The sequence below is a fragment of the Belonocnema kinseyi genome, chromosome 3, assembly GCF_010883055.1.
Source record: "Belonocnema kinseyi isolate 2016_QV_RU_SX_M_011 chromosome 3, B_treatae_v1, whole genome shotgun sequence".
Lineage (NCBI taxonomy): Eukaryota > Metazoa > Arthropoda > Insecta > Hymenoptera > Cynipidae > Belonocnema > Belonocnema kinseyi.
This window is the reverse complement of record NC_046659.1, coordinates 97,718,112-97,731,066: the sequence shown is the minus strand read 5'-3', so window position 1 is coordinate 97,731,066 and position 12,955 is coordinate 97,718,112. Positions and strand designations below refer to the sequence as shown.

Sequence of the window (12,955 nt, the reverse complement as noted above, 5' to 3'; positions counted from 1 at the left end):
ACGTACGTTACAAAAAAATGTTTCCATACAAGTATACGCATCTAAAAAAAGTTCAGCCCGTAAAAGCTAATAGGATGCATTTTTTCTACATAAGCAGAAACTTTTTACAAATATCGGAAAGAGTAAAAAGGTGGGGTTTTCCTGACATTCTTCTTTTCATTTTTTAAAAATGTAATGAAAAAAAATAAAGAACATTTTCTGGAAGTCCCAACTTTTTATTTTTTTTCTCCTAATTGTTTACATTGTATGCCCATATAAGAAAGGTATACGATCAGTGTTGTGGGTGCTTAACCATTTATGAGGAAGTGAATTTTTTTTTAAAAATATAATGTTTTTTCTTGCAAGACGTACTTTTTGTAGAGCTTTTATAGATGTGTAAACTTTTATCAGAATATTTTTTACCTTTCGTTATTTCCAAGAGTGGTTTACCACGACCGAAACTCAAAAGTTGCCACTATCTTTAAAAAAAATGTAAATAGAGTTTTTGAAGAAAATCCAATTTCAATAATTTAAAAAAAAAGTCGCCATTTCTTAATTAAAACATTTTTTTGGAATCAATTGAAAGAACAAGAATTCACACCTCAAGAAAAAAATATCTTATACGCGCGTCTGGAAGATAATGTAAAAAAAGATTAATTTTTGAGAATTCGCAGGTTATCTTAAAATGATTGTAACATATGAAAAATAAAATGTTTTATCAATATGTGAAACACATTGTTTTGACATTTCGTGACATTTTCGTGACCACGTGATCAAACTAGTCCCCGGATATGAGCATTTTTTTGGTGTTCACTGTGTCCACACGGATTGAGATATCGTGCTTAAAATTTGACAGATTAAATAAAAGCACTACAGACCGTTTGCATCAAACCAAAAATGATCTGCAAAGTGCTATAACTCGAATCGTAATATCCTATTCCATCAATTTATAAATAAATTTTCTTTAAAATTACCAATATATTGATGTATACAAACGTTCTTGAGTGCTTTTTATTTTATGTGTCAAAGTTTAAACACGATATCTCAATTCGTGTGGACGCAGTGAACACCAAAAAAAAATGTTCATAACCGGGGACTAGTTTGGTCACGTGGTCAATGAAGAGCATGCCCTTAAATTAGATTTTTATTCTTCACAGCGTAAATTTATTGACTATATTCGTGAATATAACTAATAGCTTAAATTATTTTTTATTATTCGAAATTAATTCCTGCTCTTCCATTTATTACAACCACTACAAATTTGTCACTTACACAGCCTTTAATAGGGGCAATAAAAATTTAATAATTCAAATTTTTTATCAATAGCCTATCTTAAGAATCTGACGCACTTTGAAATCAAATTTATTAAGTAAAAATTTCTTAATTGAAAAAATGTAGTACAATTGTTATGAAGTTAATTCATAAATTACATAAATTTGGCTGAAAATCACTAAAAAAAATTAATGTAGATGAACCAATCTATTTCAAATCATGCAGACCGGCGAGAAAAATGTTTAAGATTGGCTCTCCAATGAAATATGTTTTTGTACGTGAAAATAAGAAGATATCTAGTTTCTTAATTAATATGACGACATTTTTTGAAAATATGTTTAAATTTTACGTGTAAAATTAGTCTCTTGCAAATTTTACTTTAAACATTGTGCTAAAAAACAACTACCTTTTTTTCGTTGACATTTTCTAGACTGGTAAGTTATAAAAAAGGAAAAGTAACCAGCTTTGCAGTTTTTGACGCATTTTATCGTTATGTCCAACAAAATAGCATTTTTATGATTTGAAATAAAAAATAACAGTAAAATACAATAAATGCAAGAATAGAGAAAAAAAATAGAATTCAGTGTCTTCAGAAATACAAATAAATCCTAGGTTTAAAATTTATAGTAAGTTGATTATATATAATTACCTAACCACTCCTCAAAATTTCAACGAAAAAAAAGGTAGCTGTTTTGAGAAAATTTCGTGATTTAATTTTTCAAAAGATCGAAACAACTTAACCATTTTTTCTTCTTTTTCATTTTTCATATTGGCTTCGAACAAGGGAAAAAACTTGACAAATTGGAACATTAAAAACCTCAACAATTGCAAAAAGGACCAAATTAAAAAAAAAAATAGTTTTTTTCTTACGAAAAACAAAGAATTACCACCACATGGGAAATTTATGGTACGTAGACTATATTAGTGCTTCTTATTTCTAAAAATTTCAAAAACAGTAGGGTATTTCAGAATCTAAAAAAAAATTTGAATAACTTTAGGGGGTGTAGAAACTTATCTTTCTTGGTTAACAATCGATTGATTTAGTTGAAAATGAGTATTTTTTGGTTAAATTAAATTTATTAATTAAAAAATAAAAATATTTTGTTGAAATATTAACTGCTATTATGTTTCTTGGTGAAAATTAAGATTTTTTTTAGTTGAAAATTTGACTCCTTTGTAGAAAATTTAAATAATGTCTGAAAAAATCATTTTTATGTTTGAAGATTAATAATTTTAGTAGAAAATTCATTACTTTGGTTGAAAATTGAACACTCTTGTTAAAAATTCTTTTTTAGGTTGAAAAAAAGTTGAGAGAAAATTGTAATATTTTGTGCAAAATTAACTTTTTTGTTAAAACTTCGTATTTTTTGGCTTGAAACTACAATATTTGGATTTTCTGTTTTCTCTATTGACTGAAAAATCTTTCTTGATTGAAAATTCAACTTCTGTTGAGAATTTGCATTTTTTATTTGAAAATCCATCTCTTTGGATACAAATTAAATCTATTTCATAAGAAACAGTAACTCTTACGTTATTTTTGGATAAATCCGAAATAAATTTGTGGAAAAAATGTAATCAGCAAAAATATTTACAATTTTGTATTATTTTAAACTTTTAATTTTTTATTTGTTATTAAAAAGTTGATAAAAAAATGGACTCGGTCAAATATAATATAAAATATATGTATTTTTAAAATAATATTTTTATTTTTTAGATTATTATATTTCAGAAAGTATTAAATGGAAGTATCTTAATGAATTTGAGGCATATAAAATATGAAGGTATAAAAAGCAGATAGAATTCTTATCTCTCCCCTAACTGCCTAACCTAAATAACCATAAAAAAATACAACATAATATGTTAAACCTGAAATCGGGGTTGGCGGAACATCCTAGTAATTACATAAAGTCACCATTAAATTTTATAAATTCTTATTTTATGAGGCACAAGCCTTAGAAAACGATATGCAACTACAGAAATAATCTGATTCATTCCTACAATCATTAATCCTGTAACTATTCATCAGCAAAGGAACTTGCCTGTTGTTCTTGCTGCCTGTGAAGTCTTTGAAACTGGCTGTCTTGTCAGGTAAAATGTAAGGGTTGGTGACATCCGAGAGGAAAGCTTGCTTCGAAAATCCAAGTTGCAATTTGCCGTCTGCACCAATCGTGACATTGTTCAAATTTTGCAAACACCTTTCCACGGCTATGCTGTCTCCCATTTGAATCATCGCGCAGCCCTCCTTTGTTTTTAAGAACTTCACCTGGAACACAAAAAGAGAGGTTCTCTACATTTCAATTTTCAGTTAAAGCTTTCAACTTTATGACACTTCATTTCAAGAGCTGTTTATTTCTCGAATATTTGCTCCTTCTGCTTAGAAGAGCAATATCATTAAAGTAAGCTAATTCGCTATGAGACTATAAATAAGAATTAGTAGAGGAATAGCTTGACCACACCTTTTTTACTACTTTTCTAACATCTAAATAAGATTTTTAATTAGGAAGAGTGATCATTTCAAAATAATAATTAACATTCTAATCACTATTAACTTAAGGGGTTAAACCACTGTACAGAAATAGAAATATCACTAATAATAAAAATACAGAGAATATTTTTTGTCAAATTCGTTCATGACAAAATTGCGGCTGCGCAGCATATCTCCGTCCGCGCCTTTTTTTTGTTTCCATGGCCGAAAACATAACTCGCGCAATTTTTGGCCTGGATCAAAAAAACCAAAGCTTTTTCGATTCTATAGAACAACGGAAAGAGACTACGTTGGATTTTTTCTCGTTATAGTGATTTTTCGCGACATGGTGCACTTTCGAAAAAGTTTAAAATTTCATGAAAAAAAATCCTACGTACGTCGCTGGAGAAAGCAACTTTGAATATATTTTTGAAATTTCAGATCAATCGGTGAGGATTTGTTCGTTTCCGACCAGTTCAAAAAAAGTTGTTTTGAGAAAAATGCGTTTAAAATTGTAAGTACTCTAAAACCACCGAGGAATACCTGAAACGCGTTGCAGCAGAATTGAAAAATTGTTCATTTAGACATTTTATCTGCCCTCCATCTTTTGGTATATTATTTTTAAGACCCTAAAACACCTTTTAAGCAAAAAAAAATCGATTTTTTGACATATCTACAGTGGTTTAAACCCTTAAATATATCTAATTATAAGACTATTTAATTATCTGAATCTAATTATTGTTTATTTGTCTAAAAAGTGTAATTTGGCGTAGTTGATGAAAGTGTAGTGGGTCTTTAATTCATAAATCTTTAGGAAGTATTAGGGTTGCTACAAAATTGGTATAAAAAAATTAACTGATTTTTACAGGATTTACAGATTAAGGTTTTGAAATTTGTAGTTCAATTTCTGTAAAATAATTTATTAATACAAATCTACTAGGCGCTTTAAATTCCGACCATTTTAAAATATAATCGCTCTTAAGTTGGAATAGATTTAAAAAAATTAAATAACAAATATTTTAAGAATATTTTGTTTTTATGGTTTGCTGTCTCCAAATATTTCAAGTTTTAAAGCTTTAAGTTTATTAAAATTCCAGAAACTTTAGGAAATTTTAAGTATTCCAAAATTTGTTCGGCTTTCAATCTTCAACTATAAAATTTTTAGCGAATTGAAATTCGATAGCTTCAGCAAACTCGAAATTTTAAAGTCTTAACAATTAAATGCTTCTTCATTCGAACGCTTTTTAAATGAATCGAAATCTTTTCAAATTTAAAAAATATAATTTAATAAAAAAGTCACTCATGCGAAAAACTCTTGTCTCGCAATCAACTCGTCAAACGTAAATAAATAATTCCTGAAAATTCCGAAATTTTTTAATCTTCTAAGAAACTTAGAATAGAAAGTAAAATATTTTTTGAAAATCGCCTGACTTTCAGCTTTTCTAGAGCCAGTTAATATAAAATTCCACCCCGCTTCCAGGATGTCTAGTGATCAGCTAATTTGTAATTCTCGCGTTTCTCCTGGGGGTTTACGATCAGATTTGTCTTGAGCCAACGTACAAATATGAGTTTTAAAACAATATACATGTTAAAAATTGATGACGGGAAACAATTGTTTATTTACATATGCCAAACAAAAGTTCTTTCAATGTTAATTAAATGAGAGCTAACATTTTCAAAAGTAGTTCAAATTTCAATCTTTTCTTAACATTTAAATAAAATTTATTAAACATTTTGCAATCTTCTATTATCATTTTACTGGTAAATTTCTATAAAATCGCAAAATATTGTTGAAACATGTTGAAACTCAAATAAAAAATGTCGAGAGACTTTAAATGTTTTTTGTTTTGAAAGAAATATTTTTTTTAATACATCAAAAGTACTTGTTTCAAATCAAAATTTCGTCAAGTTTCAAGATTTTAGATAAATTCGTTTAGAAATTATAAATAAAAAAAGTACTTAAATGTCTGTTCATGCACCTATTTCAAACTACAAGTTAAAAAATTTTGTATTAACTTTGATTCCAAATCACAGTAAATAATAATCACTATTATTTCAAACATTCTTTTTTATTAAAATAGCTGAACTCCAGCTATTTCTACCATATTTTAAAATATTTTTACTTGCTCTACATATACTTTAAAAAGATTTTTGAAATTCTTATTTTTTTAACATGATTTTTTATATTTTATTTGAAATAAAAGAATACAATACAAATTTATATTATTTTTGCAATATCTTCTCGAATAATTGACTAAAAGTCTCTATTATATACAAAAATAAAGAAGTTAAGCAACCATCGAAAATCTTTGATTGCATTATATAAGATACGTGAAGAAATCAGATCTCAGACTGCACAATCCCTATGGGATAAAAATAGCGTGCAAAGGGCACTTTTTTCGCCCACATTGGATACTTTTTTCATAATTAAAGGGTGCCCTTTTTTTACAAAGATGGAAAATTACTTTGAACTAAATGTGGTTTATTAAATCTGAAATGATCTCTTATGTATCAATATACATTCAGGTTGTCCAGAAAATGCTGTATTTTTATTTTCTAAAATGTCTCATCTAAAAATTCTTCCTTTTGGTGTGAAAACTCCCCCTGAATTTTGGAAGAATTGCCGACGTTAATAAATGATTCTACTTTAGAATTAAATGAATGTATTTAAAATTAAAATAATCCATTAACAACGACCATTAAAATAAAATTAAGACTTTTTTGCAAAAATGGGTTTGCCGGACTCCTAAATATCATTTTTAAATTCTACCCGGAGACATTTTGATACCAAACGGAGCGATTTTTCGAATAACCAACTTTATTTAGTTACATTTCTTAAATTTGCACAATGTAAATTTATTCATGTCCAAAAGCTTTAAATTTGAAATTGTCCGGAATGAACATGAATGCACAATGCATTTTTTAAATTAGGCTATTGACTGAAATATAGGGTAATCTAGGGACGACACATGAATACGGGGTACAATAAGGGTTATAGAGTCCGGTCTGTGAAGCGAGAGATTTTCCTCTGATTCTCGACTAAACAATAACAAGAAGATAAAGTAGAAAAAACTCGATTTTGCAAAAGAAGAACAAAATTCCCGATCCTAAATCAAACTCTAGGGTTTTCCCGATTGGTTAGACACCCTTGCTAGGTAGTTTCACAAACTAGCTAGCAACCCTGATTATAGTTTATCCCGACATGATTAGACGGGAATTGAATCCAGCCTGAAAAGTGTTCCAATTCAAAGGGAAGTAAAAGAAGAAGAAGAAGAAGAAGAAGAAAAAGAAGAATTTTTGAAATTTGGTGGGTTTTGAGATAGAAAAGTGTATATAAAGGCAAGTACCTTCGTTACATTTCCATAAAGACAGAATAGATTGAAGAGCTTGTCGGTGTTGACTTTGTCTGGCTGTAAGCCGTAGACCATCATTACAGAACCCTGTGTACTTGTCGGTGGTGTTTGACCCAAAGTCGGTACGTAACCAGGCCGAGGGGGTGTAGGATGTAACGGTTCTCGACCAGCGAAATCACTTTTAATTCCATACCGTTCGACGTACGGCTCTGCGTATGTGGTTGGACCATTGAAAGTCTCTTCATAACGCTCATGTCCTGCGCCTGGAGGAAACGTCACTTGCTGTGGTGTAGATCCTGCAACACGCAAAGCTAAACTTAGAATTGATCAAGACTGCACTCTGCTCCAACTAAACAGAGACGGTCCATTCTCGCATTTTATCCTGATTTCAGCATTTTTCGTCTCTTGGAAATTGAATAAAATAGAAACAACTTTATCGCGGGATTTTCAATTTTATTTTATTTTAAAATAACCCAAAGAGAGTATAGCATGTTGCGAATGGCTGACATTATTTGACTTTTGAGGATACACTAGATTTCAAAGGTTTCATTTTTTGTAAAGATACCAAAACACTTCAAGGAATTGATACAATAATAAAAATTTTAAACAATTTTGAGGAATTTCCATATATTTTAAAAGATACCAAAAGCTTTCAAGATATTGCCAGAAGTTTCAAAAGATTACAAGAAATTGTCAGAAATCTCAAAATACTTGAAGGGATTTTTAGATTTTAAAAGATGTAAAAATAGCTTTAGAGATTTAAAACAATTTCCAAAGATTTGAAAAGACATCAAAATATTTCCAGAGAATATTATCTTTAAAGTATCTTTTGTAGCTGGGTTTCTACTATATGTAAATGTCAAAAAATGATGTAAATGTGAGACATAAATCTACATCGAATAAGAAAAGAAATCTTCTTCTAAGAGATTGCTAGAAATTTCAAAATATTAAAAAAATATTTCGAAGGATTCCAAATGATTTCAAATGTTGAAGGTTTTTACGAAATTTCAATATATTTTTAAAGATACCAAAAGATTTCAAGTAATTTGCAGAGATTTAAAAAATTTGAAAATGTATCAAAATACTTCCGAAAGATTGCTAGAAATTTCAAAAGACTTCAAGGAACTTGTAGATTTCAAAAGATTTAAAATTATTTTTAAAGGTACCAAAAGATTTTAAGAATTTTCAAAAGATTTTAAAAGATCACAAAAAATTTTAAGATCAAAATGTAAGAAATTTTAATCAGACCAAAATTCAAATTAAAAATCCCATTTAACGCCCAATAATTTTTATTTTTTTATTTATTAATTTTTTTATATATATTTTTTCCAGATAACAATAGAATTTTTTGTTTTTGTTTATTCGTTGTGGTCCAAATTTAGTCGTTGGAGTCTTGTTTTTAACAGAAGTTTGCATAAATATTAAGATATTGCTAGAAATCTCAATTCGTTTTAAGGAATTTCCAAAGATTACAAAAAATGGTTCAAAGATTCCAAAATATTTGTAGGAAATCCACCAAATTTCAAAAGATACCAAAATATTTACAAAATATTGCTAAAAATTTGAAAATATTTCAAAAGTATTCAAAATGTATCAATAGATTTCAAGAGATTGCTAGAAATTTCAATAGAATCTAAGGAATTTTCGGAGATTAAACTTTTTTTTTTTTTTTTTGAAAGATTCTAAACGATTTCAAGAGATGTCAAGGAATTTTTAGCGATTTTAAGATATTACCAAAGATTCAAAAGTTTCTCTAGAGATATTTTAAAATATTTAAAGGAATTTCCGGAGACATTTAAAGATACCGAGTGATTTGAAAAGTATTCACGTAATTTCAAAAGGTTTTGTCAGACAAGAACATGTGAAATTCAAATTTTAAATTTGAATTATCTATGACAAAACGCGTTATTCTAAAGATTTTTACATGCAAAGCTTTTTAGATCCAAATTATTTGATTTAAAGTCAAAGTCAAAGTAAAGTCAAAGATTTAAGTCAATATTTTGCTTTTATATTCCCAACTTGTTAATTTTAAAGACTTTCCTATAAAATAAGCGAATTTAGATTCTTTTATAAATAATCCTTTTTTCATGTAGATTTCCAATTTAAAAATCAGGAATTGGAAAAGTGCTTTGTTCGTCCACCCGCATTTCGGGACAACAAAATACTTCAGTCTATTTTACAAGTTGAATGCTTGTACCATTAAACGCTTTTTACTCTGGAAAGCTTTTAAAAAGCCTTTTTCAATTTGAATCTGGAGCAACATTAACGTTTCGAACAGTTTGAACAATGGACAGGTTTTTTATTCGAATTTTTAATTATTTGCAGCCTTTCTTTTATTCTTAAAGTTTTACAATTTAAAAGACTTTTGTATCTAAAAAAATGTAAACATTGGAAACTTTTGAATAAAAAATGTTTTAGTCAGGAAAGCTGTAAAAAGTTTAGAATCTTTTTCAATTACCTTTTTTAAAATTAAAAACCTTTATCAAGTTAAGTACAAATTAACATATTACGTCCATCCTTTTAAAGTGTGAAAGCTTTTAATAAGGCAATTTATTAATTCCAGGTTATTATAATTATTCCATTTTTTAATTTAAGAATTGTTTAATTTAAAATTATTTATATCTTTTCTAAAAAATAGCTTCAGGAGATACATATGTCAATATTTTAGTTACATTAAACAACTTTTTTAAAAATCTCAAACCTGTTAACGTGAATTTATTTCAACTCACTAGTCGTAATTTGGAAACAGACAAAGTTAAAGAAATTTACAAAAAAAAAATAATTTAGTCGATTATAAAAAAGGTGGCAAAGTGGAACAAAAAGCTATGAGGCTTGCTTTTAAAATGAAATGATTATTCCAGTTTAGACAGATACGTATAAATAAATGAGTATCTGATTAGTACTTATTTAATTATTACTTTCTGTTTATAGTAGAAAGTAGTTGTTTACATTGAGAAGTAAATTCGCAACGAAATTAGTTCGTCGTTAATTTTTCATTCAACACATTTCAAAGTTTTAATTAACTTAGCAGAAGCTTTTTGCCTAGGGGAAAAGCTGAGTTTCACTAACGGTTCTGCAAAAATAATTGGCCAACAGTCTAAATGAAGAGCCATGGATGTTTACTTATACGAAATAATAGTTACTTAAGCAATTTTCCAGGCACTTTTAAAGAAAATGAACAGATTTTGATTTTTCGTATTTTTTTTTAATTTTTGAACTAACATTGTTAAAAGGCAAAATAACTTACCATAAGGTTGTGGTGCTGCTCCATACCTGGGTTCAGCTAGGAGAGGAGCTGGTCTTCCATTTCCAGTCGCGTCGTTTTTGTGCGTACTCGATCCTACAACAAAAAGAATTTTCCTACAATTAAACCAATGGAATGGTGTCGAATAATTAGGAGAGTACACTTCTGCGTTTATTTAAAGAAACGGATGCACCAGCTATTCTGCAGAAAATTTCTGAATAGAAAAAATTAGGTCAGCTTTTTACCCAATAGATTTAAACAATAGACAGGACATCTGAAAAAGTTTAAAATGAAGAATAAACTTTTTTTAAAAATATTTTCCAATGTCGATTTTCTTGGATGCTCAGTAAACTGTTCTGAAGCCTCGATAAATTGACCATCCGGAATTGATAAATCAAACTTCAAACTGACACGTTACTGGAATTCCTATCGGGTTTTCTCCTCTAGCAATATTTTTAAAATTGTTCAGATTTATCTTCAAATCAAATTTATTCTATAAATATAGCAGAACTCTCTGAACTATAGAGGGTAAAATGATTTCATTTGCGAGTTGATAATTCAATAGAATAAATGTGAATTTATAATTCGGAATGGATAATTTGTTGGCAAATAAAAAAGAAAACATTTTTTATGATAATAACTGCGAATCTTTTCATAAATTGAAAATTAAAGTGGAAATTCCACCGGGTTCACATACCTTATTTTCCCTAGCATCGAAATTATCTGGCTGAGTGCCTGATCTCGAGGTTTGCGGACATAAATAAGTCAGATCGAGAATTGTGATTTCCGGAACGAATCCGTCTATCAATTACACGTAGCAATTTAATGTCACTTGGTCATTTCGACAGCCCATTTCGTACTGTTCAAATTGGTCAACTCTCAATGGTACTTTCGTAAATTTTACCACTGACACGTAGTTAGCAAATTGCACGATATTCCAGCATCCCTACATGTAAATTTACTATAAAATGTCCAATTATTATTGAAAAACAGAAAAATAGGCATTCCATGATCATGTTTCAAGTTTCAAGCCATCAAATCTGTTTTATTTTACGGTCATTAATATTTTAGTCATTGAAATGTATACGAAAATTGAAACAAAAGAATTCGAGTAAATCGAGTGCAATTAAAGAAAATGCGTGAAAAACATTACATCTAATAGAGAATATCTACTCAAATCCTCGAGAAAAATTCCCTCACAATTTCAGGTTTTTTCCATGTTATATTGTTTGCAGGTATAATTTTTCATAGCACGGATCAATTCAAATATTTCGCGTTTTTTAAAACAAACTACACGGAATGTGTATATAGTTTCGCGAGTTTATTCTAAATAATGTTTTTTTTAAGGTTCTAGGGATTCGATTAATATGTTTAATTTAGAAAGCTTTGAAAAATTATATTACAAGATATTACTTAATACATCAGTACCACTGATTAATTAAATAATACTAAAAACATAATCATTTCATGGATTTGTCTCGAAAGTCCGTAAATTTGAAGAATAATTCAAACAAAATTTCATTTTATCTTCTAATACTTGAAATTCAGTACATATTTAGGTCAAACTAATGTGAGTACTACAATTAATCAATTTAGGCAGCTTCAATTTCCTAACTTTGAAGTAAAAATATTGCATTTTCAACAGGACAGATAAACTTTTAACCAAATTGTCAAATTTTCAACCATAAAGATTAATTTCGTACCAAAGAAGACGATTTTTCAACAAAATTCATGAATTCTTAACTAAAAAGTTCAATGTTCAAATAAAAAAGATCGATTATCAAACAAATATAATTGAATTTTAAACTAAAAAGTTAAGTTTTCAGCCAAAAATGGAATCGAAAAACGTTCAGTTAAACAAAATTAATTTTCTGAAAAAACAAATTTTCAATCAGTCATGAATTTTCAACTAAAATTATGAACATTTAATTGGGATACTTGAATTTTCAACCAAAAAGATTAATTTTTTAAGCAGAATATTAATTTTCAATCATTAGAAAAATTATTTTATAAGAAAAAAAGACGAGTTTTTAATCAAATATGAATTTTCAACTAAGAAGGACAAAGTTTCAACCAAAAAATTAAGTTTGAACTAAAAAAGATCAATTTTCAACCAAAGATGGAAAAATTAAATTTTCAGTATAAAATTAATTTCTAACCAAACCGATGAATTTTCAAATAAAATTATGAATCTTCCACTGAATATGTAGTCAAATTTTAAACCAAAATGGTGAATTTTCAAGCAAGAAGATTATTTTTTACCAAAAAGACGAATTTTTAACAAAATACATAACATTTCAACTAAAAAAGATCAATTGCCAAACAAAAACTGAATTGTTAAATTATCAGTTATAAAAATTATGTTCATCCAAAGAGATGAATTTCCAACTAAAATGAATACTTAGTTGGAATCGTTACAATTTCAGTTTGCAAAAATAATAATTTTCAATCATACTGATGAATTTGCAAATAGAATAATCAATCTTCAACTAGAACAGTTGAATGTTAAACAAAACAATGGTGGTTTAGCACCACACAGAAGTAAACAAAAAACCAAAATCTATCAATATCTTCTGGTTAGTTTTTAAACAAGGTTTTCAATAAGATTAAGGAATAAAAAAAAGGATGGCATCATTCTGTTAT

The 12,955-nt window shown here is 28.1% G+C and overlaps 1 protein-coding gene across 3 annotated transcripts in view; it reads right to left on the bottom strand.

Annotated features, from left to right (window-relative positions):
* Positions 1–12,955, bottom strand: part of LOC117168974 (heterogeneous nuclear ribonucleoprotein L) — a 303,882-nt gene that overhangs the window by 12,203 nt on the left and 278,724 nt on the right. For 2 of the 3 annotated variants that reach the window (XR_004466595.1, XM_033354980.1), the window contains exons 7-9: positions 10,316–10,408; positions 7,063–7,379; positions 3,291–3,514 (exon numbers count right to left, since the gene is read on the bottom strand). Coding sequence is in view for 2 of the 3 variants with exons in the window: in XM_033354980.1 (XP_033210871.1) it covers positions 3,291–3,514; positions 7,063–7,379; positions 10,316–10,408 (634 nt within the window). In the remaining variant the exon portion in view is untranslated. The remainder of the gene's footprint in view (positions 1–3,290; positions 3,515–7,062; positions 7,380–10,315; positions 10,409–12,955) is intronic. The other variant, XM_033354981.1, reaches the window with a different exon arrangement.